A 26,602-nucleotide genomic window follows, 5' to 3' on the forward strand; every position below is an offset into this window, starting at 1 on the left:
AGGGGCTGCCGGGAGTCGTAGTCGGCAGCGGGGTCGGCGGGCGCCCGCTTCGTCGCCGGCGGGGCTCGGGTCGCCCCTTCCCCGCCGGGCCGGCTGGGCTGGTCCAGCCCGCGGTGCTCGGAGGGGCCGACCCAGCGGCGCCGGCTGCTCGGCGGACGCCTGTCGTCGCGCCGACGGGACGGCGCCGCGTAGTCCCCCGTCGTCCCCGGCGGCGGGAGGGAGTGGCCGGAGGGCCGGGCCGGGCGGCGGAGCCGGAGCGCAGCCGTCGCCGCCCTAGCTTGCCGGTCCGACTGCGGCGGTGCGGGCCCGGAGCGTCTGGGGCAGGTGTGGGGCTCGGGGCGCTGCGGGAGGCCGGGACCCGCGGGGTGGACGCGGAGGTGAGAGCCGGTGGGGTCGGGAGGAGCCGGCAGAGAATCGAGCCGGCCGCCTAGGCCGCGCCGCGGCCCCTCGGTGCCACGCGTGAGGGTGGGCAGAGGCTGCGGGCCGAAGCCCCGGCAACCTCGCTCCGTGCGGGGTCCCCCGGCAGCGCTGCGGCTAACAGGCCGGGCCGGCACGCCGTGAGTTTCCTTTTGGCTGCTGCTTGCGCGTTCCTGTGCGCGGTGAGTCACCGGCTGCCCTGCCCGACTGCCTCCGGACGGTCCGGATGCCCGGCTCCGACCTGGGGAACCTGTGCGGTTCCGGTGTCACAGCGACTGTGGGCTGTGACCGTCCTCCCCTCGGGGACCGGCTTTTGTCTTGACAGGCGGTGCTGCGGCGGCAGATCAGGCACTGGAGGCACTGCTGAAGTGAACTGCCCTTGATTTTAGCGATTCACGATATCTCACAAAAAGAGCGGTTGTTTTTTTGAAAAGAGGAAAAAAAATGAGCATCAGCAACAAAAAAAAACACCCAACAAAGCAGCATCTGGAAGTGCAGGAGCTGTTGCATCTCAGCATATCTTCAACTCCTCGCTTACTACTGTTTTTGTTATTAGTATGAAATAACTGTGGGAGGGTTCTGTTCTTTCTTCCTTTATTTTTGCACATTATGTGCCTCTTTTTGGACTTGAAGACGATCATTCTATACTTGATTATTAGATTCACGATCCCTGTGTGCCCTTCCTTTGGCTTCCATGAGGCTTTGTGTGCCCTCTGGCACCTGCCTGCAGGCTATGAAGGAAGTTTTATGCCTGGCCTTCTCTCCCAATTCTAACACAGAATAAACCAATGCGAGAAATGCTTTGAATGAAGGTTTTGTAGTTCGTGTACTTAGAGAACAAATGGTGTGTTTTTGATTGAGGTCAGCTTCACTTCATCTTCAGTAGGATGCAGTTCTTCTTTATCTTTTGCTTTTTTTTTGTGTTCATCTTGTTTTGTTTTTAACATCTTTTTGTCAAACCTGTATGAGTTCTTGGGATCTTCTGTCCCCCTTGATCTCTTACATAGTTCAGTAGAATTCTGTGTCTGTAACTCAGTTAATGCAGCCTGGGCTGTAACATTTTATTTGAAGCGGTGGTTGTGTTGGTAATGGATCCTGGCTGTGGATAGACATAAGGAAAAACTTTTTCTCTCAGAGAGTGGTCAGGCACTGGAATGGCTGCCCAGGGAGGTGGTGGAGTCGCCATCCCTGGCAGTGTTCAGGAGGCATCTGGATGAGCAGCTACAAGGTATGGGTTAGTGGCTTGTGGTAGCAACAATGATTGGAGGACAGTTGGACCAGCTGTAGGTTTTTTCCAACCTTGTGATTCCGTGATTCTATGAAATAAGTAACTGACTGCTGCTTATTCTGGCAAGCTGCTAACGTGTGTAGCCATCACTGGTGTGTGTGACCATTACTCTGCTTCACGCGTTTAAGTGAAATAGATACGCATATTATGATTTAAACATGAGAAGTTTAATAGCATTTGAGATCAGTATTCCTACTACGTTTTTCATTTCAGGCTCTGCTTAAAAAAAAACAAAACAAAACACAACATTGCCCCTTCAGGCTCTTAAGTATATTGTGGTTTTTTGTGTTTTTTTTTTTTTTTCTTTTATTAGCAGGAGTGTCTACTGAAAGGCAAGAAGGGGTTAATCAAGAATGGCATCAGATATGACCTAGCGTAAATTCTGAAGCCTGTCTGATTTCTGGATAACGTGTTCTTATCCACTGACTGTCAATTTCTGTATTTTAGAGTAATAACCCAAATAACAGTTTTGAAGTATGGTCATGTCATTGAGATTATTGCAAAACAGTGAAACAAACGCAGTCACTTCCTATTAAACTCAGGTAAAGAAAATGATTAACTTGCTAGCTCAATCTCCAATTCACTTGCTTCCTGCTTTTGACATGAGCTCTGGAGCCCATTATTCCCCTCAGTGCATACAGACCTTGCCTTTGGGAATTTGGCTTAGGCTGAGGTTTGACTGGTGAGAATATGTATGGTTACTTCTCAGCTACAGAGTGGCCTTTGAGTATGGCCATCTTTTTTAAACCAGGTAACTGTTGGGAACTCAATATGATTCGTGCTGCTTCTTAAAGGGGTTATTTTAAGGATAACTGAAAGTTGGGCACACGGGGTTGTTTTTTTGTGTGTGTTTGTTTTTTTTCCTCTCTGTATTTATTTTTTTCCTGCATCCCTTGTTTTGATTTCATAAAAGTATAAATAAAGATTTTCTTACATGTGGTGAGATTATCAAGTTTCTGCGATCAGCTTCTGGTCACGAATCAGTAGATGGCAGTACTGCTGTAATTTTTGCCTCTTTGTACATGCTTCAGTTTGCTTGTTTCAGAATTTTTCTTTTGTGCCTTCAGTTTACTAATACAGAGTGCTCCAGTTTGCAAGAAGGAGAAAAAGTCTTTTTTTTTTTTAAATTATTTTTCTACATAATTTTTCCATTTACTTCTGTTTCATTGTGTGGCTATGTTTGAAAAATCACTGTTGACCATAAAGCAACACTAGAGGAAAGGGGAGAAACAAGTAATTGGGTGTAGTTGACATTTCGTGCACGTGTCTTTTGTCTAAGCAGCCTAACCTGCAGATGTGCAGCACGGCTGGCTGTGTTGAACAGTTTTTCATAGAAAGTTAGATCCATTAAAAACACACCTGTGTAAAAGCAGAAGGTCTCACTGTAGCTTTCTGTAAAGATTTACATTCCTGAGAAATTAAACTGAATTTTCAAGAGCTCTTGGCAGTTAATTGTGTTGGTGGCCTGGAGTGTAAATAATGATTTTTTTAAATCACTAAAATATTAACAAGGATTTTTGGAATTTACAGAATCCTGGAATTTCTGGAGCTTTTACCCTTCATCTTCTTTGAGGGAAGTTGGAAACCCTTGCTGGAAAGTTTGTTGAGGACTGAATACTGTTGAAGTCTTTGGTTTCCTTGTTTTTTTCTTGTTTCCATTCTTCCATGTCTCTTATATACTGCTCACTTCCCAGTATCTTGTATACAGCTGTATTCAGGCAGGCCATTTATATTCAAGTGCTAATCCATGTGTGCTGCAGAATTAGTTTTAATTATGTACCATGGTGGATTCTTTTGACATGATGAGCTATTATGTCCCAATTACATCTGTTATGCCTTTTTATTTCCTTGCCTTTTCTTCTTTCTTCTTAACCATTTAAAAGAAGAAAGAAAAGTTCATGCAGCACATGCAAACTACTACTGGCTTATGTTGAGAACTCAGTGTTTAGAGTGCTGCTATTTATGCAGGCTGCAAGGTCAGAACTTCGCAATGAGTTTGATTGTAATGTGGCATTTCTCAGTCCTGTGTTGTCTGTAGCTTGCTCCATTTCCCTTTTGAGGCTGCTTAGACAAGTCTGGAAGAGCATCTTGGGGTGGAGGGAACTCAGGAAATAGGAATAGATGGAAAATGTGAGGAGATGGATGAGCCACAAGAAGAAGACTGTGGGAGCATTTAGGTTTCAAAGTTCTCTCATTAGTACAGGGATGGAAAGGTGGAAAGGAGAAGAATGAAGGATTGAGGGCGTGGAGCAAAATATTGCAGGCCATTGTTGTTGTATGTTATGTGTGAGAATTAAGGAGTTTGCCTTTCCACCCAACCAAACATAGTAGACAACACATGAGGCTGTGGTGTGTACTTGGGTCAGAGGACCATTGGGAGCTCACTGCTCTGCTTCCCTTCTGCTGATATTGCTCAGAGGGCATCCAGCTTGTTGAAAACAGTGCCTATCAGTGAATACTCAGAACCATAAGGCCTAGGGTAGGGAAGCAAGTCCTACAGCTGTAGGACTCCCCTCTCATGCTGTCTGCTGACCATGCTGCATTCCTGGCTTATTGGCTGTCTCAGAGTTGGACAAATGAGGAGAGAAAATGTGAAAACAATAGCATTTTTGTTTGTTTGAATTATAACTTTTAAGTTTCTTGTGGAGATCTTGAAAAGAGATTACCTGGAACCTCACTGTACATGCCCTCAATATTGAACTATGTTATTAGCTGAAATCAAGCAGCAGATGAGCAGAGACTTGATAAAACAAAATGTTTTTAGGAGATTTTGGCCAGTGATTACTTGAGCTGCACAGTGGAAAATTCTTTTGTGATTTGCAGTGTGTAGTTGGAAGAAGAATTAATTTGGAAATGCTTTTACGGGAGGGGTAAACTCATTTAACTTGATTAAAATGCAGAATCTTATCAGTATGAACTCTTCTACATTGTGAAGTTTAACAGAAGGCTGTGTGCAGTTCCTTTCTAAAGGATGATAAGGCAGATGTACTAATTTTGTACAGACCGCCTGGACTCCACCAATTACTGTCCTGCCCATCCTGTCTAAAGAGAGGCTCTTAAGTGAATTAAAGAGTTGTTGTTTCCATTTTTTAATGCTATTTTGTCATTATTTCTTTGCGAGGAAGAGGGAAAATAGTATTTTTGCAAGTGGAATTCTTTTTATATGTGTGAGTTTTCTTAATCACATTACCTAATCCTTTTCCTCTACAAATTGTTAAGGGAATAAGCTGGCGTTCCTCAGTAGCTTCTGACATAATGGATATTGTTTAAAATGCCTGAATGTCTCAAATTTTCCTACATACAATTACTTTATGTAGGATTTTTCTTCTATTAAAATTTCCTAAGGAAAATCTCAGGGAGTAAGTTGTTGCTTTGCAGCTTACCAAGGTAAGGGCCTCTGCAAGGATGCAAGTATTGCTCTTTTTAACCATTGCCTTTTCTTCTTCTGTAAGTTTATACTTCCATTTATTTATTTATTTTTAAATAAACATATGGCTTTACTTTTTTGGAAGTGGTATATTTAAAAGTCTACTCAAAGGAGCTACAAAGAAATCGCAGTGTAACTTGGCCTTCCAAATACAGGCACATTTTTTCATTTACTTTCATTGCTGTCATTATCATGGTCTGATTTTTGGGTGGTGCTGTGTGGAGCCAGGAATTGAACTTGATGATCCTTATGGGTCCCTTCCAACTTGCGATACTCTATGACTCTATTGTTATCAGAATAGTGTGATACTTGGGTTTTTCAGGAATTTTCTGCACTGGGAATCTTATTCAGTGTAGTATTCGTAACTCTTTGTGCCTTGATTGATTTCAGTGTATTCATATTTTAGGTAAATTTCATCTGATTACCTCTGTAGGAGGTAATTTAGCTGACCCTAAAGCACTTCTTTAATGCAAACAAGGAAACTGCTTGTTGGCAAACTGCTAGACCTTAGGTCACAGACTCAGGAACTTCTGGGCTGGCTTCTAGCTGTTGGCAGCCGTGCTGGTGCTTTTCACAGTGTCTAGCAAAGTGCTTTGGCTCAGATATGCTGAGGAGCATCTGCTGAAATGCCTAAACCAGAGTAAGGTGGCTACAACTTCTTGGTTTATTGTGGTTTGCTGCTGCCAGAACAGGAGAGGCTTTGGTCCTCTCTCTTTCCCTTTGTAATGTTTTGCATCCTTCCCCGCACCAGCTCTGAAAATATCAAGTTCTTGATTGAATTGCTACCACTCAGTAGTGCAGCAAAATGATACCTGATAGTACAAGGGGTTTTTTTACAGTGGGATGAGGGATTTGAGATAGTTAACCACTTCTGAAGTTTTACTCATCTAAACACTCTCAGCATGTATTAGAAATAGTAACTGAGCATGCATGGTAGGATTTTTAGGAGGAGACTTGGAGTCTGACGTATTGCAGTGCTAAAAGTAAGGATAGAGCATAGGAGAATAGAGACAATTACGTACCTGAGATTAGTCTTTTTCTTCCCCCTAGAGCTGGAATTTAAATTACCTTCTCTGTAGGATAATGTAAATCACTGTGTTGTGGCCCTCATATTTTAGTTGAAAAATCTTTGTAATCTTTCTGAAGGTATGCTTATTCATGTTTTGTTTTTTTTTTTTTTTTTTTTTTTCTGACAGGTTTTTGTAGCTGAAGGAAAATGATGGAAGAGAGTGGAATAGAGACAACTCCACCTGGTACACCCCCACCAAGCACAGCAGTACCTACTGCTGTCTCTGCAATGCCTGACTCATCAGGTAAAGAAACTTATTTGGCAAGCTGATCACATTTATTCATGTGTTTTGAAGTACAGCAATTCATCCCAAAATGTTGTGTTGCAATCAGCACAATTACAGTGCTCTTTGGGCTAATTTGGAGAATTTAAATTATTTTTTAGTCACGGAAGTCTGCTTATCTGGCATACATTTGACATACAGAATATTTTAAACGTATTTTTGCACTTGAATTTTTTTTCTTAAGTTATGCATGTACACTTAGGGTTTTTAAGGATATAAGTCCAGAAAAATTGTAACTTACACTGCAGTGCACAATTAGGATATCAGTGTAGAAAGGAGTTAAAAAACAAATTTACACTCTTGTAGGGAATAGCAGTAAACTCAGATAATCATTTTTTTTAATACTGTAGGTGGGAAATAAGCCATGTGTGCATTATATCTGATTCTTTTCAAGAACCCGAGTACCAAATATTTCATTTTTTCTGGTACATCTGTTTTGTGCAGTGACCTTCAAAGTGCTGTGTGCTTACCCTATGGGGGTGTAAGGCAATCCACTACATAGTGGGAAGAAAACATTAGAACTTCTGTTGATATATATATTTATCCCTTCCAGTCCCTGCAATTCACCGAAGTAAGGAAACAAGCTTTATGAGTAATATTTGCCTTAGCCCTGTAGCATTTACTCAACTGGTCCGTGTGTCAGTGACATGTTGTACAAGAGATGTCCTGATGAAAGAGTGGGTGTTCTGTAACACAGAGGCCTTCAACTTGCTCTTGCTTGCTCACTTGCCATGTTTTGCATTGTTGTCTGTGAGGTTTAGAGGATTTATGAATTATGTTATCCAGTTTTAACCAAACTGACCCTCATAACATGGTCATGTGGCCTAGAAATATTGCAATGAAGAGATCACAGACTGATGATAGTGTTAGCAATGTGAATGTCAGTGAGCAGCAAGGAAATGACAGAGCTGATACTTCTGCTCCTCATAAGAGCTATTTGTCAGATCTAGGAAGAAGTTGGCCAGAAAAAAATACAAGAAGTATGTTGGAAACATGGATCTGTGTCTCCCACTGTTAATGATAAACCTTACCCTATAATTATATACTGTGCCTTTTGATATTAGTTAGGGATAGTATGAAGCCATTGTGGATAAGCAGGGCATTTAAAAATCAAACCTTTGTAGCATCATAGAATCACCAAGATTGGAAAAGACCTCCAAGATCATCCAGTCCAACCATCCACCTACCACCAGTATAACCCCATTAACCACGTGTCCTTTAGTACCACATCTGAACTGTTCTTGAACAACTCTAGGAATGGTGACTCATCCACCTCCCTGGGCAGGGGAGCCAGAAATGCAAAAAGTGCTAGAGGATGTTACTGATGTGGTGAATTTTCTACAAACAACTTCTAAACAGTAGAATCTTTACAGTACTTTGAGATGAGGGTTTGCCATGAATGTCCTTTGTACCACACAGAGGTTTGCTGGTAGCTTTGTGGCAAGGTTGTTGAGCTCAAAGATGAGTTAGAATCATAGAATTGCTTAGGTTGGAAAAGACCTTCAAGATCATCAAGTCCAACCACAACCTAGCCATACTTCCCTAACTAACAACCCTCTGCTAAATCATGTCTCTGAGCATCGCATCCAAATGGTTTTTAACACATCCATGGATGGTAACTTAACCACCTCCCTGGGGAGCCTATTCCAGTGCTTAACATCTCGTTCTGTACAGAAGTGTTTCCTGAGCTGCATATTTTCCTTTTCTAAAAAGATACATTTTCCAAATTTTCTGACCTTTTCTATAATGACAGTGCCAGCAGTGTGTTACCTAGCAGACATTTTCAAGAAAGGTTGTTTGGAAATGTTTCCATTATTATGTAATGCTTTTGCTGAAAATGACACAAGTATATTACCTATACAAACTAATATCTGTACACTTGGATAGCTTCTTTAAAAGTCTTCGAAAGAATTATTTTGTGGATTTTGAGTGGATTTTGAATCCACATACTGATAGTGTTTAGATGAGTGACGTTACGTTTCAGGAAGAATGGTGCTAGCTATAAATTTCTGAGGCAACCTTCAGCATCTGTTAATTCAGAAGACTAGTGCTAACTCATCTTCCTAGCTTAAGGCAGATAGGTTAATGCACAGCTACATGGCTTACATAGTACTGTAACTACGTTGATTCAAGTCAGTGTTTTTTTGGAAATTTAGTTAGAACTAAAATTCCTGTTGAAGGGCAAAAAGCGGACAGCTTCAAAACTTGCTTGTAAAGACCTAACCAAGTCTCTAACTGTATCAGGTTAAGTCTCAGTATGTCTAAAATGTCCTTTTTTTTTTTTTTTTTTTTTTTTTCCTTCTCAGCTTTATCCAGTCCCCTTGCTACACCAAGCATGTCATCTCCATTATCCAGTCCCCTTGCTACACCAAGCATGTCATCTCCAGCGTACTCACCACCTTTGCCAGCTGCAGTGGCTCCACTTCCTCCTCCTATAATGACTTCAGCTACTCCCCCGTTTGTGCCTTCTGCGGCAGTTTCTACTATTGCTCCACCTCTGGCTCCTGCCCCAGCTCCTGTTACCTCTTCAACTTTTAGTACCTCTCTGCCCCAGTTCTCTACACCTCCTCCTTTCAGCTCTACAACTGTTTCTGGTCCTTCTGTACCTCCCACCGGTCCACCCATTTCAGGATTTTCTCTGTCTTCAACCTATGACATTACCAGAGGTCATGCTGGGCGAGCACCACAAAGCCCACTGATGCCGTCATATTCTGCACCTCCAGTCACAGGTAACGTTCTTTTTATTTTTTATTTTTTTAACCTTTTTGTTTGTATGCTTTTATATTGATGAGACAGAATGAGGGGTCTCGTGTGGCTTTTTCCGCCACTCTGCTAGAGTTCTGCAAATTCAAATTCTTACTATTCCAAGTATACTTACTGTAGATGCACATGGCAGAATGGAGAGTAGCCTTTAGAACACAGACATGGTCTGGAACAGAGTTCCCTTTTGCTGAGTTCCACTAGCATCATCACTTGCAGAAAAACTTTTTTTTGAGAGCTGTGGTTTTTGTTATTTTGCACAGGAAAGTCCACCTGACCATGAGTAGAGAATCAAGTTCAGCCGTTGTAGCAGTATCTCAGGCTGTAATCTCATGTATAATTTATCTATAGTAAACTGCTCATCCCATGAGACCAGCTTCTATTTTCTTGTTTCCAGTCACTAAATTGCATTTGGACAGCTAAAAATAAACATCTTTCTTGCAAATGGTTGCTGTAGTTGCTGAACTGATGTCATGTTTTGCTAGAGGAATGGAAACTTGGCTGTTGACTATCAGGCCATGCCTTTACTTTTGCTGGTGATATCTCTTTTAAGTGGTCTGTATGAAGAAAATGTTTTAAAAGACCAGTCTGTTGGGCAAGATTTCTAAGATTTTGTAAGGTAAAAATAACTCTTGATTAAGTCTCGTGTTGGAAAATCATTAAAACAGGCCTCTGTTGTAGGGTGAAGGTTCATTCTGAATTTTTCTTTTCTTTTCTTTTTTTTTCTTTTTTTTTTTAATCTTCTTTTAAAATACATAAAGCTTTTTGGTTATTTGCTCCTTTTTCTACTGCTACTGATTTCTGGCTCTCAGGGTTAGAAAATTTCTTACCTCTCCTTTTATTATGTATGAGAACATTTCTGTCTCTTTGTTCAAAGAGCAACACCCATTTCTCTTTTTCCTCCTCAGAGGTCTTCTAATAAAAATCTGAGTACAGCTGAAAGCACCGCTATTAAACTAACCTGCTTAAAAAAAAACATTATTTGATTTTACAGATAATATACTGGCATTCTCAATTCTATTGGTAGACATCGTTGAACTCGTTTATAGGTGTTATATCTGCTAACCTTTAACAAGCAGAATTGCTCTGGGACCTTCAAGAAGTGAAGCAAAACTACCCAGTATTCTTTTACTCTTCCTGCTCATTTTCCTATTAGACTACCGCAGCAAGCTGCTGCAGTATAACAAATTAAGTACAGGAAACTGAATGAACATTTGTGTTTATTTCTCCTTACTAGGTGTTCTGGCAGATCCTATTACTCAACAAGCATCTTTCTCATCACCCTTGGCTTCTGGAACGGGAAGTGGTTCTTCAATCACTTTTCCTGAGGAGCATGAAGACCCCCGAGCATCTACTGCCCAGAGTGGAGCACCTGCTGGAGGCCTGTGGGGGTTTATAAAGGTAAGTTGTTTGTTGGTTTGTTTGTTTGTTTTTTTAACTTTTACACTACACAAGGAGTTGTGACTTCTTACTGACTGTAGTCAAAGATGTATGTAGTTCAGAGAATGAGGAATTGTTAATTATGATTATGCCATAATGTTCTCAGTGTGTCAGCGCTCTTGTTTTTTAAAGATCAGGTAGAATCTGGAAGGCTAATAAATAATGACTGCAGAAATACATCCTGGATTCCCTGCTAAAGAACTAGCATCATAGTTGCTGCAGTTATCCTTATTTCTATTCTGGAAATAGTCTTAATTATGTTGTTTTTTTTTCCCAAGTGTTTTTAACAAACCATTTACCTTTCTTGCAGATTTCCTTCAAATTAGACAGTGCTTAAAAGAATCTAAAACTGACAAATTGATGGATTGGAATAGAGTGAGACTGTTTCAGTTCCCCGAATCTGTCTAAGATGGCAGTCTTACAGATGAGTTCTGAGACTGGTTGCATATAGTGTATTAGAAACAAAGTTTGATACTAATGTAATCACTACACCTCACAGCTTGAGTACTTGCCTGTTTGATCAATTCAGGTTAGTACCTGAATTTTCAAGAGACTCTCATTTGCCAGTATGGAAGATTCTCCATTTCTTTGGATTTCTGTTGACTTAGCATTGACTTGATAGAAATTCCAAATCTAATTGCATTATGGTTCACAGTGTTGTGATAACTTTGTGTTCTACATTGATACAAAAATGTGGCTTATTGATAGACCTGCTTTGTGATAGACCTGTGACCATAAAGGCAGTCTGTGCAGGCAGAAACAACTCCATGTTTTCAGCAACCTGATAATCCGCAGGGGCTGTGTATCATAGTTATTAGTTAGGCAGCCAGGCTGGAAGTATTTGGAGAAGTACTGCTTGACTCCAGACCTAGAACATGTTACTGCAGATGTTTCTGAGGATCTCATAGCCTTCCCTCCATTCTTATTAAAACAACAGTCAAGCTTTCAAACTATGAGGGAACTAAGGAGAAATAATTCTGGTCTTGTCCTTAAAGGCATCCTGTGGGTGAGTGAGAAATCGCAAGAGCTTACATATTAGCAGATGGGGGCTACCATTCAGAAATGTTGCTGGAGTTGTGCGCATTGACTGGGAAGCGGCTACTGTGGGCTCTGGCTCCAAAACTTTCACTACGCTAGCACGAGTAATTGTTTAATTTTCTTTACCAAATTCTCTAACCAGACTTAGTGTTCTGCTCAGTGATGAGAAAAGCACATGAACTCAATAGTGAACTATTTCATTGTGTGATGTGAGGAAATTAATCATTATTAGTCATTCTGTAATATCTCAGTAGATGTAGGATTGTGATTTTTTTTCTCTCTGTGTTAAGCTTGCAACAGAGGAATAGAGTTCATATTGATGGGAAAGAAGCCTTGCTGAACAGAAGTTATTCTGGGATAATTAACTCCAGAATTAGAGAAGTTTTAATACCAATATGTATATTAAGCAAGCACTTGTCAAAGAGAATGTATGCATGGTGTTAGCATGTGTAATGCTTGATTGTAGTGAAGCAAATGTAATCATATGCAGTTTATGTTAGACTTAAAAGAGTCAGCCTACCAAAGAAATTTTATAAAAGGTTTCAATAAATTAGTTTTCAGGCTTTATCTCTGAGTTACTCAGCAATTGTATCTTTCTTTCACCCTGTGATCTTATCTGACTTTAAATAAACTTGTGAAGAGATGCAGACAATCATCGAGGCTATTTGCAAGACACAGTGTAGCGTATGTATTTTTATTTAATCAGCTTCAAAGTCTGTCAGCAGCTCCACCTATGATTTGGCTGGAGAGTACAGAGCGTTTTTTCCAGTATTGTTTAGAATCTATTTATAAGCTTTCGGCTTAATTGCCCTAGAAGTATTTTTTTAGTAATGGATCATTCAAAAATAGATCCTATTGTCTTTAGGAAGGATAGTAAAGAGACTGTTTGGCATAAGTTAGCACAACCTAAATCTAGCTGTGTGGTCTTACCACATCTGTAGTTGGCTTTGGAATCGTACAACCTTAGTAAATGTTCAGGGATTCTGGTCCCAGAACAGGACTAGATCAAATGTGTTGCCCATTACTGCTGTTGAAGATGTTTCTTTTTAAGTCATCTGAATAATGCTTTAACGCAGAAGAGGATGGTAAAAATGATATCAGCTGTGTGTTGTACCCACAGTATTGTGCAGTGATAGTCTTATTCCGTAGCATTATATACTGATGAGTGAGATACAGCAGTTGTTAAAAAAGGTAAATGTGATAAGAAAATGGCAAGACAACGTTTGGAGAGAGTTGTTTGTTTTTTAATTATAACATGGAAGTCTGTCTGTTTAAATGTAGGGTGTAGCTGAGAATCCCATGGTAAAGTCTGTTCTTGATAAAACCAAACATTCAGTGGAGTCCATGATCACAACACTGGATCCTGGCATGGTTCCATATATCAGTAAGTATTTGTGACAAACCATTACATAATACATGTAAAATAGTAGGTTAATTTAATAGCTTGTTGCTTGTGCATTTGAAGATCCTGTATGCAGTATGCTAATTCAAAGACAGAATATTGTATGGATTTCTCGAGTGTATTGTCCAGTGAACCACTTTCTCTGGAGGCTGGTTTCTTTTATTTTCGTCTTCACCTTCATTTGGCTTCAGTTTTTCACTGTAGTTCATTTACTGGGATAGTAATGCCTTTTTAATACAAATTGTGAATGATAAATTAAAAAGAAAATAATAAATTAAACAAACAAACAGTGAAGCAGACTTTTGTGTAATTTTTTTGTTCTATACTTTTTCTCCCACTGTGTCTCTATTTAAGTGTTATGTATTTTAATTAAAGTACATTCTGTGCTTCAGTCTTCTTGGATCACCTATTTTAACTTTGGTAAAATGGTGCATTAAAATTAAAACAAGTCAAAAGATGGGCAGACTCAGGGAGGTAAAATAAAAGTATTTATATGACTGTAGAGGCTTTCTTCCAATTCTGACCTGTTTTACTTCTCCAGCTGCAATTTCAAACAAATTTTAGATTCCTCATCCAAAGCCTGGGAGTGCCAGAGCCTATGGATGAAGTAGTTAAGAATATTTTCACATGTACAAATACTATTCCAGTAATCTCTTACTGGAAAACCACTGAACTGTTTCACTGGTTCATTGTAAATATCTCAGTCTATAGGGCAAGCACATGGAATGGAATTTTTCTGTCTGCATAGTAAATGTTTTGTCACATTACAAGCATAAAAAATCAATATTTTTATAACAAAAATTGACAAGAAATTTTTAATTTTCTGTGGAACTGATGTTTCAGTTTATAGCATGAAAGATGCAGTGCAGTTTCCTGTACAGGGACTACAGTTTAACTTGATGTGGCAGTTCTGTTTCTGAATCAATGCAATTCTTACATTTTAGGTTTTAATGTTTTTGTATTGTTACGCATGGCAGGTGCAGTTCTGAACTATTTCATTTATTGCTTTAATGCCTTTACTTCCTTCCTGTAGCATCTGTGTTGAATAAGGATATACTTTTGGTACATGATGATCATAATCTAAATTATACTTGTGTGGAGCCTTAAAAGCTCGTCAGCAGATTTTCTATCCTGAGGGCATGCAAACGATGAATTTCAGCCAAAGCAACTTTACTTAGCTTGATCTCTTTGAAGAAGAAGTCAGTGAAAAAAATATTTATTTATTTATTTCCTTGATGTAAGTGGTTTTTCTTGTTTAAAATAACTGCACTGGAAATCAATGATGTGTACTTCCAATTCCATTGGAATTCACTAAATTAATGGATATGTAAAAAAAAATACAAAAAACCAGAAAGTCACCAACCAACCCTAAAAGGAAGTTACACGTTTGACTACTATTTTGACATTTCTGGTGATTCTTAATAGAAAGAAGATATTTCCTCTGATCAAGTCTGCTGAGTAGTATGAGCCAGTGAATGAAATATTCTATTCTTCTCTTCTTTGAAATTTAAGCTTCAGACTTTTTCTTGTTCCTTTTTCTTTGGAGGAGGGATGTGGGGGTAGGATTTTTTTCTTCGCTTGAGGACTGTGGACCCCTCAGCAGGTGTGATGAGGTAAAATTCAGTGTTCAGTAAAACCACTGGGCTTTGCTCTTTTTTTTCTTTTGGGTGTAGTTTAACTGGGTTTTGTACAGACACGGAGCCTCGGTAATGACAGGTTAAAAGTCTATTTCTTTATTACTTTGCTGCTTTTGTTGAAAAGATGCACCTTTGGGTGATAAAATCAGAGTGTTGAACTTCTGGAGGTCTTTCCATCCATCCCGTCTGCTCAAAAAGGGACCATTAGAGCCATGTGCCAAGAACTGTGTCCCAGTGGGTTTTGAAGGTCTCCAAAGAGGGAGGTTCCATGACATCTCTGGGTAACCTTTGCCAGTGCTCACACATTCACACACAGAAAAAAATTTGCTGATGTTCAGAAGGAAACATTAGTGTTTTACTTTGTGCACATTGTCTCTTGTCCTGGCACTGAATGCCTCTGAAAAGAGCCTCACTCTTGTACCTTTCCTTCATTTATTTGTATGCATCAATGAGGTGTCTTGTGAGCGCAATTTATTCCTTGTCTTCTCCATGCTGAAGAGTCACTGCTTGTTAGCCTTGCCCTGTGGGAGAGATACCCCAGACCCTGAGGCATTTGTGTCAGACCAGTGGTTCAACTAGCCCAGTTTTCTGTTTTAGCAGAAGCTACAGGAGATGCTGCTTAATAAAGGACCATAGAGTTGGTCACTTACTGTTGTCTGTTCCCTTTGGACTTAATTTTATCATTCACAGCCAGTGGACTGAAAATGAAAAAAGGACGGTGAGCAACAAGAAAATGTTTAAATTTGCAGTCCAAGCACAACTAGGAAATAATGTGATCACTTGCTTAAAAGATCGTGAAATTTGGCAGTTGTTCTCTGGATTCTGTTAACTGAATCTGTGTGCTTGGTTGCTTTCATAAGAAAGAATTCCCATATCACACCAACATTTCTTACTGCTTCCCAATACATCCTTAGAAATGAACACTTTGAGTTATTCTCTCAAATCCATTAGCTGTCACTCAAGGTTCCCATTTTTATTTTTTTTTTCAGGGTACTGAACATCTCTAAGTTTGTATTGTCTGTTTGTTTGTTTGTTTAATCCATAAATCTCTTAGCTCATCATCCTACTCTTCCTAATTTGTTTGCTTCATAAAATAAATCCTGTGTGGTGTATTAGAAAGAGAATACTATATGAGGCATATGCTTCAGATTTAGAATGTATTTGAGCTACTTGAATACAAATGTAGAGAAATACATATGTACACTAAATATGTGTTTTTTGTTTTGTTTTAAAGAAACTGGTGGAGAACTGGACATTGTGGTTACTTCTAATAAAGAAGTAAAAGTTGCAGCAATTAGAGATGCCTTTCAAGAAGTCTTTGGGATGGCTGTTGTTACTGGAGAGGCTGCACAGTCTAACATCGCACCCCAGCCTGTGGGCTATGCTGCAGGTTTAAAAGTAAGTTAATGTGTAATAATGCTGAAGTACCTGCAATGAAAAGTGAGATTGTAGAAACGTTCCCCTTTAAGAATCTGATTTTCCTTAAAGGGAGATCAACTTGTAAGGTAAGTGAGCCTTTGCTTTTTGTTATCATTGGATCTTGTGAAGTGGCTTGCTGAAACAAGTTTTCATTTCTTGCTATAAATACATTTACAGCAGGTGAAGAATAGTTTTGTCAACTTATAATTTCATTGGTTGCCTCATTTGTTCAGCAGATGAAAGTTAGCTTGATCAACACTTGCCACAGGAGTCTTCCCAAACAGATAATAATGAGGATAATTAAGAATAATGATCCTTAAAAGATGAAAATTCACTGTGCAGAAAGGGTTAGCAGAGCGTGTTTCACGAGATTTGAAAATATCCAGAATATAAATATGTGTAAGGTGTATACGTGGAACCACCTCCTGACCAATAACCAAAAATGCTGCAAAAAACTATTTAGCGTCTTGTTTCTTAAATATGAGAAAATTGTTTGCTTGTTAATAATGAAGTAATTTCTCTTAACTGATGCAGCATTCTTCACAATGGAGCTAAGCTGTATGTTTTCTCTGCCTATTTGTCTACTGCTGTGTAATGGTAGTATTTTTATTGCAGCCTCAGAGTGATTTTTTTTTTTTTCAATGCTGTTTTATTTTTCCAAATCTCTCATATTTTAACTTGAAAAATACATTCAGTTGTTCTTTGCATTTGTCTGCAAGTATTGTGCTGTGCTTCACAGGGGGCCCAAGAAAGGATAGACAGCTTGCGTCGGACAGGAGTGATACATGAAAAACAGCCTGCTGTGTCAGTGGAAAGCTTCATTGAGGAACTGCTTCCTGACAAGTGAGAACTTTAAATGTGTATTCCTTCTGAGAGGAAGAAAGAAAGCAGAATGCTCTTTATAGACTTGCAAGTGCCTCTGATGAGCTATTTAGCAGTACCATTTTCAGCAGAAGACAGGAATGTCTGTGTGTTCATGCTTTGTCAGACTTTATTTTGGTGATGTTGTTACAGCTTTTTGTCCATCCATCTTGAGAGCTGAATAGACAAACTCCTTGTCTATTTCTTTCATGCTACAAAAGTGCAGAGCTGGCGATATTAACTAATTGTTGTAAAACCTGGAATTTGGCTAGTAGCTTGCTTGCTTTTGTGAGCGAGCTCTCCTCTCTTTCCCTGAAATTGTGTTTTATTCAGAGAGTACATTTGGAGATGTTCTGGCATCTGTAGTAATAAGACTTTTTCAGATGCCAGATTATCAATTTCCTTTCAGTGAGAATGTACAGTTTGTGGTGTTGTTTTTTTTTTCCCCACAAACATAACCATTATGCTTTCACATATATTCTAACCCGAGTTTCATAACATTCTTTTTGACAGACATTTTTTATTTAATAGTTTTGCCATTAGCCTCCAAAACATTAAACAGTTGTGTTTTTTTCTGTTTTTCTTTTTTTTTTTTTCTTTTTTTCTTTTTCCATCTTTGCATTTTTCTTCAAGCAATGGAGTCTTGATTCATTCGTTTTCAACATGGTCTGCTCTTGCTTCATTTTTAAAGTTACATTTAGTATCCTTAGTGGAAGATGGATAGTGAAGTTTCTAAAGTAAATATAATTAGGAAGTGTGTTCGTTTTTGTTTAGCGTTCACTTCCACCTAGTCCAATTGAGCTGTTTTATCATGTACACGAAGGTGTAACTCTGACAACCAGATTTCTTTTTCAGAATAATTGCTGTTCTTTTCCTTTGAATTTTACTCCTTATTTATTCCTTAGCCAGAGATTTTTTTTATTTGTTTGTAAAATAATCAACATGAATAAGCTGGCTTAGGACTGCGAGTAGTTGTAAGGAATGCTCACTTTTCTGCCCACGCTTTACAGGCCCCACAAACATCTTAGTCTTCAACATCAGTTACAGTGGAAACAAAGAATAACTTAATGCATGCTTTAATTCATACTGAACAAGTGATTCTGAAAGTTTCCGTGCATAGTCTTATGAAAAACATTTGAACTATTTTTGACCTGTTTTTTGTTTTTTTTCTGCAGTTAAATGATAGCTCATGGTGATAATAATTGATTAATAATGATTGTGAAGTGGGCATTGTGGCATTACAGTTCCAGTATGAGGGATCTGGTTTGTGTTTGGCTGATATCCTTTCCACACTTAGACATATCTGAAAGAAAGAGGTATTTCCAAGTAACCACCATGTTCTCAGTTGTCACTGAGAGAGCAGAAAGACATTAGTTCCCTTCCAACTGCATATGCTGGATACTATCTGCAGAAAATATTTCAGTGTTCTTTTTCTGTTATGTTTCCCTTCAAATTCAAACTGCTTTATAAACTGGGAGCAATTTATTTTTAACAATGAAGCTGTCTCAGCTGTCTTTCATAGTTGGAAGTAGGAGTAGTGCTCTATCAGAAGTGCAAAAGACTGCAATATTTTACTTTCTGAATCGTCTGTGATTCTTGGCATTGCTTTTGTATTTTTGCTTTCCCCCGAGTGTTTCTCCTCTGGCATCTCAACTGTACGACTGTTTTGGGAATTGTATACAGTGAGTCAGTGATGTATTGCTCTTAGTTTTGTTTGGATCTTATCAGTGTTGTCAGTTTGTTGATAGGGAGAAATGATTCAATGTTTTGCAAACTAGATACAGAAGCATTTTAAGTACTGTTTTGGTAACCACTACTGGTTGTTTTTTTTTTTGAGTGATGCCAAACTGTTCCTGTGACTAAATTGCATAAATGGTCATAGTAAGGTTAGACATGCCACAGCAATCTTTTATATATACAACATGAATGAGAAATCAGGTTTTTAATTGCTAGGGAAGGTTATATTAATGAGAAGCACTCTAGCAAGAATGGTGTCAAAAACGCTCCCCACTCTCCCTACTTTCTTGTTGTCTTAAGTATTTCTCTTTTACATACATGGGCTGTAATTACATATGAATAAAAATGCTTTATACAAATTTTACTTTAAAATTACAACATCTTAATGAAACTTTATTACAAATAACCACGTAGTGGAGTTTATAAAATGGCTGAGTTGTAATTTGAGTATTTACATGCTTTTCAACTGAGTGATATTCAATACTCAAAAGTGAAATAACTTGCATGTTATTGCAGGTGGTTTGACATTGGATGTCTGATCATTGAGGACCCAGTTCATGGGATTCATCTGGAAGCTTTTACCCAAGCAACACCAGTTCCTCTACAATATGTACAGCAGGTGAGTTTTCAGATTTGTGTTTTTGTTTTTTTTTAAAAAAAAAAAAACAATGGCAGATGAACAGTTTAGACATAAGACTTCAGTCTTAATTACATTTGCGATGTCAGTTCTTACTGTTGCTCCACTTGAATCTTTCAGTTTATGAAATGAAGATAAAACATGCTTCTTAGTCATGTGTATGTACTACCTGAAGTCATTATTCTTTTGTGGCAAAGTAATTGTTCTTTGAGAGTCTCGTTCTGCACTATTTGGCATATGGAAGTATCAGTTTTACTTTTCCGTTAATCAAAAAAGTGTTCTGAAAAGAAATAAACTGATAGGAAATAATAGGAAAAAATATATATCCAAGAAGAAATAAACCCTCCAGAATGGAATGTAATTTTATCGTTCTGTTTCCATCTCTCTGTCTCAGTGACTAAAAATAAACCTTACCAATCTTTAAATAGGAAAAATAAGTATACTCTCACTTCCTCAGGTGAGAAGGGAAAGCTTTGCAGCGCAAATGATGCACTAAACAAGTGCACCAGGTGCTTGAGGTAAGCGCTCTTACCCATCCAAAGATGTGCTTTCCTTTTCTTAACTTACTTCACGTAAGTTTTGGAGTCTTATCTGATCTCAGCAAAATTATGTGATAATGAAGTGTCTGTGTGCATACAGGCATGTTTTACCAACTCACTGAAATAGCTAACGTTCCATTTAGGCATGAGCTGAGGTCACTCAGGTTGTAGTAAGCATTTGTAATACCTAAGTATTATGTGGTTAATTGCAAGCAAGCTGATAGCATACTGTATTGGCTAGTGCTCCTAAAGCTCATCCCTAGTAGGTAATTATCTATAACTGTGCACAAACCTAATGCTACTGTGAACTCATACCTAAAAAGCAATTCAGATGTCCTGTTCTGTCTGTGCTATTCTGACAAAGGTGTATTTTCGGAAATACAGAGACTGAAATCTTGGAAAGTTCTGGTTCATCCTGTTGAAAATAGTGAGCGCTGTGTAATTCTTAAGCACTGCTGGTAGCTTTTTTTCATGAGATAACTTACATTTCCTGGGCTTGCACTGGGAATTACTCCAAACTTTGCCCACTACATGTTGCCTGGCAGCAGATATGAGCCATACATTAGTTCTGATATTTATTTTTATTGATTCTGTACAGAATTTAAAAAAAAATAAAATAAAAAAATTAAAAAGACAAAAAAACCAAAGCAAAAATAATAATAATAATCACACCTGTTTGGTGTTTGATGCACTGGGAGCTGTTTGGAGAAAACAAATAGCAGTTGTCCTTTTTGTTTGTTTGGTAATACCAAATCCAGCTGAGTGATCATTTGTTTGGTTGGCTTCAGTTCTCATTTTTCAGAGCTCTTAGAACTATGAAAAGCTGATGCGTGACAGCAGAAGAAATACTGCTCTGTTTAGTTTTCCATAATGTTCTCAGAAAGGGTGTAGAAAGACATGAAGCTTCAGAAAAATTGCTAATTAGGCAAATACAGCTTCACGGAGGGAAGTGAGCTCCCTATCTGAAAATAAGCACAGCTGTGTGAAGTTACTGCATAAATTGTCACAATGTCTACAGATCACTGATACAAACTAAGCTGTTTTTAACACAGACCACAAAGCTGACCTTTGCTTTTGTCTTGTATTTTTTTTGTTATTTAAAAGCAGTTGTTAATAGCTTAACTTTTAGAGTAATTTTTTCATTGAATCACAGAACGATTTGGGTTGGAAAGGATCTTAAAGCCCACTCCATCCCAACCGAATGCCATGGGCAGGGCTGCTGCCCACCAGCTCGTCTGCACAGGGCCCAATCCAGCCTGGCCTTGAGCACCTCCAGGGATGGGGCACCACAGCTTATCTGGGCAGCTGTGCCAGGGCCTCACTGCTCTTTGAATAAAGAATTCTTTTGTAATATGTAACCTAAATCTCCCCTTTTTTAGTATAGAACCATTCTGCCTTGTCCTACCACCATCAGGCTGTATAAAACTCAATCTCCCATTTTTCAAAACCCCCTTCAAATACTTGAAGGCCACATTAGGTCTCCTTAGAGCCTTTTCCTCTCCGGGCTGAACAAGCCCAGCTCCCTCAGCCTGTCTTGATAGGACAAGTGCTCCAGCCCTCTGATCATCCTTATGGCCTCTTATGGACTCTAACAACTCCACATTCTTCTTTTGTTGGGATTCCCAGGCCTGTACCTTGAGACTTGTAATAGCAAGACTAGCAAAAATTTGTAATTACATTAATTATGATGTGTGGCAAATCATTGCCCTTTTGATTTTTTTTTGCCTGCTGCAGATGTGTTTGTTACCTTTATTCCTGTTACAAATTTTCTGGAATCAATGTTTCTCTCAGGAAACTTGTATAAATCCAGTCCAATATCTTTAAATAAAATATTAATCACAAAGGGGAAAAAAAACAATCACAGTCATTTTATAGTTGTATTTCTGACTATGAACAGAGAAAAGCAGTTACGTTGCTCTTAGTTCTCACTGACGGTGTGTTTAATTCTTTTATGTATTGGGAATAGTGATAAAAGCTTCTATATAGAATGTATATAGGATGTAACTTTTCAGAGTTAGACCATTATGTGTACCCTAATGGAGATGGTGTAATTAGGTATTCGTTCCTTACTTGCAGGCAGATCATTTGCTTCTTACCGACAGTGTGTTCTGACTAATTAGAACTCAGTATTGAATTTACTGTTCCCTTTCAGAGGAGTCTGCTTCTTGTGTACTTTGTGGTAACGGATCATTTCTATATTGGAGCAGACTAGACATTCTTACAAACTTATATATGCTGTTATTTTACAAGGCAGTAAATGGACTTTGGTCTGCTGTGCATCCAGTAGAGACAGGGTAACTCAGTTATTTGTCAGAGAAAACCTGCATGAAGAAATGTGGCCAGTTGTGCAACGCTATGAAGAAATAAATAATACTCAGTACAGTCCTACTGAAGCTGGAAGCCTTCTGCTCATTGTAATAAGGGAGAGTGGCCAGAGGTCGGTGCCTGGGATGAGCATGAGAAGTGTGAAATGCAGTGATGCTTACAGCACTGTTTTTCTTCTGCATCCAGCATCAGGGAATTAGAGAATGTGCTCCTCAGTGATCTCATGTGTATAGCTCTGTACTCATTTGCTGCCAGACTCAGGTGTCTCCTTACTGATCTCTTCTGAAGGGGCCAATTTAACCATCTTGGGAAGGTAACAGTTACCTTTTAAAAAAACACGTAGCTATTGATTCCATTTGTTGGATTCCTCAAAAAAGAAAACTATTTGAGACTAATGGTGGAATTTCTTTTATCATCTTGAATATGTTATTTTAGCTTTGAACTGTTTAGATGACATTTGGGTTATGGTACACAGATCTCAAAAGTCTAATTGCTGTTCTGAATGATGGGGCGGTATCAATAGCTGATATTCTTTTATTTGCCATGTAACCCTGCTGATGTGAGAAGGGTTGCTTCTGAAAGTTGGTAGTGGGGAAGACAGAGACAAAACTTCTGATTTCATACCCTTTCAATAACCACTATCTCAAAACATTATGCAGGCGAAGAGTCTCACGCCTCAGGATTACAATCTGAGATGGTCAGGCCTGTTGGTGACAGTGGGTGAAGTGATCGAGAAGAATCTACTGAACGTCAACAGGACTGATTGGCACGTGGTGTTCACTGGCATGTCCCGCCGGCAGATGATCTACAGCGCAGCCAAGGCTCTGGCAGGGATGTACAAACAACATTTGCCACCTCGGACCATTTGAAAGAAGATTGACCCATGACAGTAAAGAATACCGGTTATAATTCTGGAATTGTAAACGTTAGATACTCTTGATTCTAAGTGGGGATACAGCACAGGTTTATAATCTACTTGTAAACTGTATTTTACTTTTTGAGAAGTGAAGGTGGTTTCCAGTAGTGTAAATGAGTAATTCCGATTTTTAATAACTGTGTGATTTCCAATATGATTCATAAAAGAGGAAATCAGAACAAACGTATTTATAGCTGGGATAATAGCATTACAGTTTATAAAGTGGAATGTGCTATTACTTGACACCTTAATAGGCATTTGCCGCAACGTTTAGTATTTTAGTTACTCGGTAACTTTTTTTACAGATGGGGATTGTTGTTTAGCTACTTTTCGTATGTTAGTGATTTGAACATGTTGACAGCATAATGTGTATGTTTTATGTGCATTTCAGAGTAGGGAGGCAACTTCTGTACTGGATGTTCCTTAAGGCCTGTGCTGAAGTGGTACTTGGCACCATTTGGTGTATGTAAGTAAGTTCTCAGGACTGAAGCTGAGTAGTTTTAATAACACGTAACAGTGAATTGCTGAAGGAGAGCACAGGTCCATGCCGAAGTAGTTGAAGTCTGGACTAATGAATTTTTGAAATATTATTTTCCAAAGTGCATCTTTTTCCTTTTTCTTTTTTTCCCCTCATTCTTTTTTTTTCTTTTTTCTTTTATGTATATCTTTTCTATAGCAGAGACGCAGTTCATCTCCATTTAAAACACTAGGCAGATTTATTGTTGCTTCCATGGCTTTTAGATCAGAAACCATATACACATGAAATTATTTCAGCATTGCATTTCAACAACAGAATTTACTACACCGTTTCCAAACCTCAAATTTTATATGTAATAATTAAGTTTCCTCTGTTAAGTTACAATTGTCAATGATTTGATCTGGTAAATGGTGGGATGTAAATCACTTGCTTTGCTATCCTGCATTCTCTATACATTTGTAAGTCTTAAATACATTATCAATGTCATGGGCTGTTTTTTATAAAAGTTTTTTGTCTTGTCTGATTCTTTTTTCATGGCTATGAATATCTTCTGTCCATGCTCATACAATCTGAACTCTTCATTCAGAAATATGGAAGTAATTGTGAAGAAAATATTTTATTAATAATACTTTTTTAAGAAACGAAGAATAAATAAATACTTTGTTTGCCTTAAGCAGTTTTTCAGCTTGTATTCTTCTGCTTTGACTTTTCTTAGATGCTTTCAGAGGACATTTTCATACATAATATACTCTTAAGTCAGCTAATATTTGTACTCAGTGCAAGCATGTCTCTTTCCAGATATTATGTTTTGCCTTAATTGGCTCACTCAGTAAATTCATTGAATAAATTTTCCTAGAGGACTGTATCTATTTCAAAAGTGATTATTTTTTTTTTTTTTTTGGTGTTGTTGATCACAGAATCACAGAGTTTTAGGGGTTGGAAGGGAACTCCAGAGATCATCCAGTCCAACCCCCCTGCCAAAGCAGGCTCCCTACACCAGGTCTCACAGGTAGGTGTCCAGGCAGGTCTTGAATATCTTCAGAGAAGGAGACTCCACCACCTCCCTGGGCAGCCTGTTCCAGTGCTCCGTCACCCTCACTGTAAAGAAGTTCTTGCGCACATTTGTGCAGAACTTCCTATGCTCCATTTTCTGGCCGTTTCCCCTTGTCCTGTCCCACACACTGCTGAAAAGAGTCTGACCTCGTCACTTTGCCCCCCACACCTCAGATATTTATAGACCTGGATCAGGTCCCCTCTCAGCCTTCTTTTCTCAAGGCTAATCAGACCCAGTTCACTTAAGGCCAAGTCAAAAAATGTTGGGGAACATTCATCAGCTCAGCTGTTCGCCTGAACAGTTGCTGCTTTTGTGTAGCCCCTTTAATGCTAAGTGTTAAAATGCACTGCTTAATACATGTTAAGGTAGAGATTCTAAGTCACCCGCAGGTTGCACGGTGGCAGCATTTTAATTGTTCTGGAGAATAGTAATGAGCTGTGATAAATTCAGGTTGAACTTGAGAGGATCTCTACATGCCAGTAAGAGATGGATCAGTCAGTCTTGGGAAGAAAAACAGCTCAAGGATCTCTATAGGAGAAAAACTGGATTATTATTATTATTTCCTAAGACTGAAAAACAGGTTCAGGGCTTAGTGAAATGGTTTGAAGAATAAGATCTGTTGCTGCTGCTGGTGAGTAGAGGACTGAAATTCCTTTGTTATGGGTATGTGATGCTAAGAGCCAGTTGAAGATTGTTTTCTGCTCCACCAATACAATTTTAGTGGGTGAAACTAAATATATTTCCTCTAGTTTGTGTGCCTCCGGTGGCGCAGCGGTAGAATTCCCGTTTGCAACACCAGGGGGCCCGGGTTCGAATCCCCCCCTGTGGAGCAGGGGGTAGAAGTGCCGCTCTGCTACACAGAGGGCTCGAATCCCGGGAGTTGGACTCGATGATCTCTAAGGTCCCTTCCAACTCGCACAATACTATGATACTATGATGATACTATGATAGTTTCTTTATTCTTACTAACATTCCTGAGGTGGGAAAAAAATAACCTGCTGTGTCAAGAGCTGTCTTGTTAAGATGACACCGTATCTCTTCAATATTTTCCATATCAAATTACTCTTACTGGCCGTTCGTATTGAGCTTTTCTATTCACAGGAGGTGTTTGGGGATGATTATTAGCAGTGGGCTTAGGGAATGTACGATTTTGTTTTCTTTAAGTAAATACGCTGTCTGTTTGCTCCAAATCCTCAAGAAGCAGTCCTCCCAAGAAGATGATGTTTACATAAACCAAGCAGAGAATCTAAAATGATGGCTCAGATAAGAAATGTGCCCATAAATATCCACATGTGGCAATGAAGCTGATAGTTTTAATGGGCCGAGAGGTTCCCTGGGGCAGAATGAACGAACCGAAAGTTTTACCACACTGTGTAACCAAAAAAATGGGAAGCTAGAGCTGAGAAAGGAACTGCAGTGCAAACATTGTGTTTGCCTAAAGGTGTGGGCTGGAAGTGGGACTGTCCAAATAAGACTGAGGCAAGCTGAGGGTTCAGGAGAGAATGAAATACTAAGAGTTAGTTTTCTTTCTTATTCCCTATACTCAAGAGATTGTGTTTCCGCAGTTGCTCTTATTCATTCAGTACAGAAGCAGAATAACCCATCCTTTTGGAAATACCTGTAGCCTGCCTGGCAGGTTTTCCTGCAGCATCCAAGCGGAAAGCTTTGTGGAGGGAAGCTGGATACTCAGCAGCATCAGTCAGAAAGAGGAACTTGTGCCTCCCTTATTACAAAGGTAACAAAGAAACTTGTGCCTCCCTTATTACAAAGGTAACAAAGTGCAGATGAGGTGTAGCAGAAATGGGCTTACATGCGCTAACCTCATTCCAGGGGGTGATGATGACAACAGAAGGAAAAACAGTAGAACAAGTTTAG

At 39.1% G+C, this 26,602-nt stretch overlaps 1 protein-coding gene across 2 annotated transcripts; it reads left to right on the forward strand.

Moving 5' to 3' along the window:
- The first annotated feature begins 212 nt into the window (after positions 1–212).
- Positions 213–24,538, forward strand: PRRC1 (proline rich coiled-coil 1). 2 transcript variants are annotated; one of them, XM_072359390.1, is made up of 9 exons: positions 213–324; positions 6,329–6,445; positions 8,791–9,213; positions 10,482–10,645; positions 13,004–13,106; positions 15,996–16,159; positions 16,920–17,023; positions 19,295–19,397; positions 22,939–24,538. In XM_072359390.1, exons 2-9 carry the CDS (start codon positions 6,349–6,351, stop codon positions 23,146–23,148), a joined length of 1,368 nt encoding a protein of 455 aa, XP_072215491.1. In that variant the 5' UTR covers positions 213–324; positions 6,329–6,348; the 3' UTR covers positions 23,149–24,538. The 2 variants fall into 2 exon arrangements, with proteins under 2 accessions (XP_072215491.1, XP_072215490.1); XM_072359389.1 differs by having other exon boundaries at positions 240–377.
- Positions 24,539–26,602: the final 2,064 nt, after the last annotated feature.

This window comes from Excalfactoria chinensis, chromosome Z, assembly GCF_039878825.1.
Source record: "Excalfactoria chinensis isolate bCotChi1 chromosome Z, bCotChi1.hap2, whole genome shotgun sequence".
NCBI classification, from domain to species: domain Eukaryota; kingdom Metazoa; phylum Chordata; class Aves; order Galliformes; family Phasianidae; genus Excalfactoria; species Excalfactoria chinensis.

Bases quoted from the DNA above. Each gene is read 5' to 3' on its own strand.
- PRRC1 (XM_072359390.1), top strand. From the start codon at position 6,349: ATGATGGAAGAGAGTGGAATAGAGACAACTCCACCTGGTACACCCCCA. The intron at 10,646-13,003 runs GTAAGTTGTTTG...GTTTAAATGTAG, and splicing joins GCCTGTGGGGGTTTATAAAG to GGTGTAGCTGAGAATCCCAT. The intron at 16,160-16,919 runs GTAAGTTAATGT...TGTGCTTCACAG, and splicing joins GCTATGCTGCAGGTTTAAAA to GGGGCCCAAGAAAGGATAGA.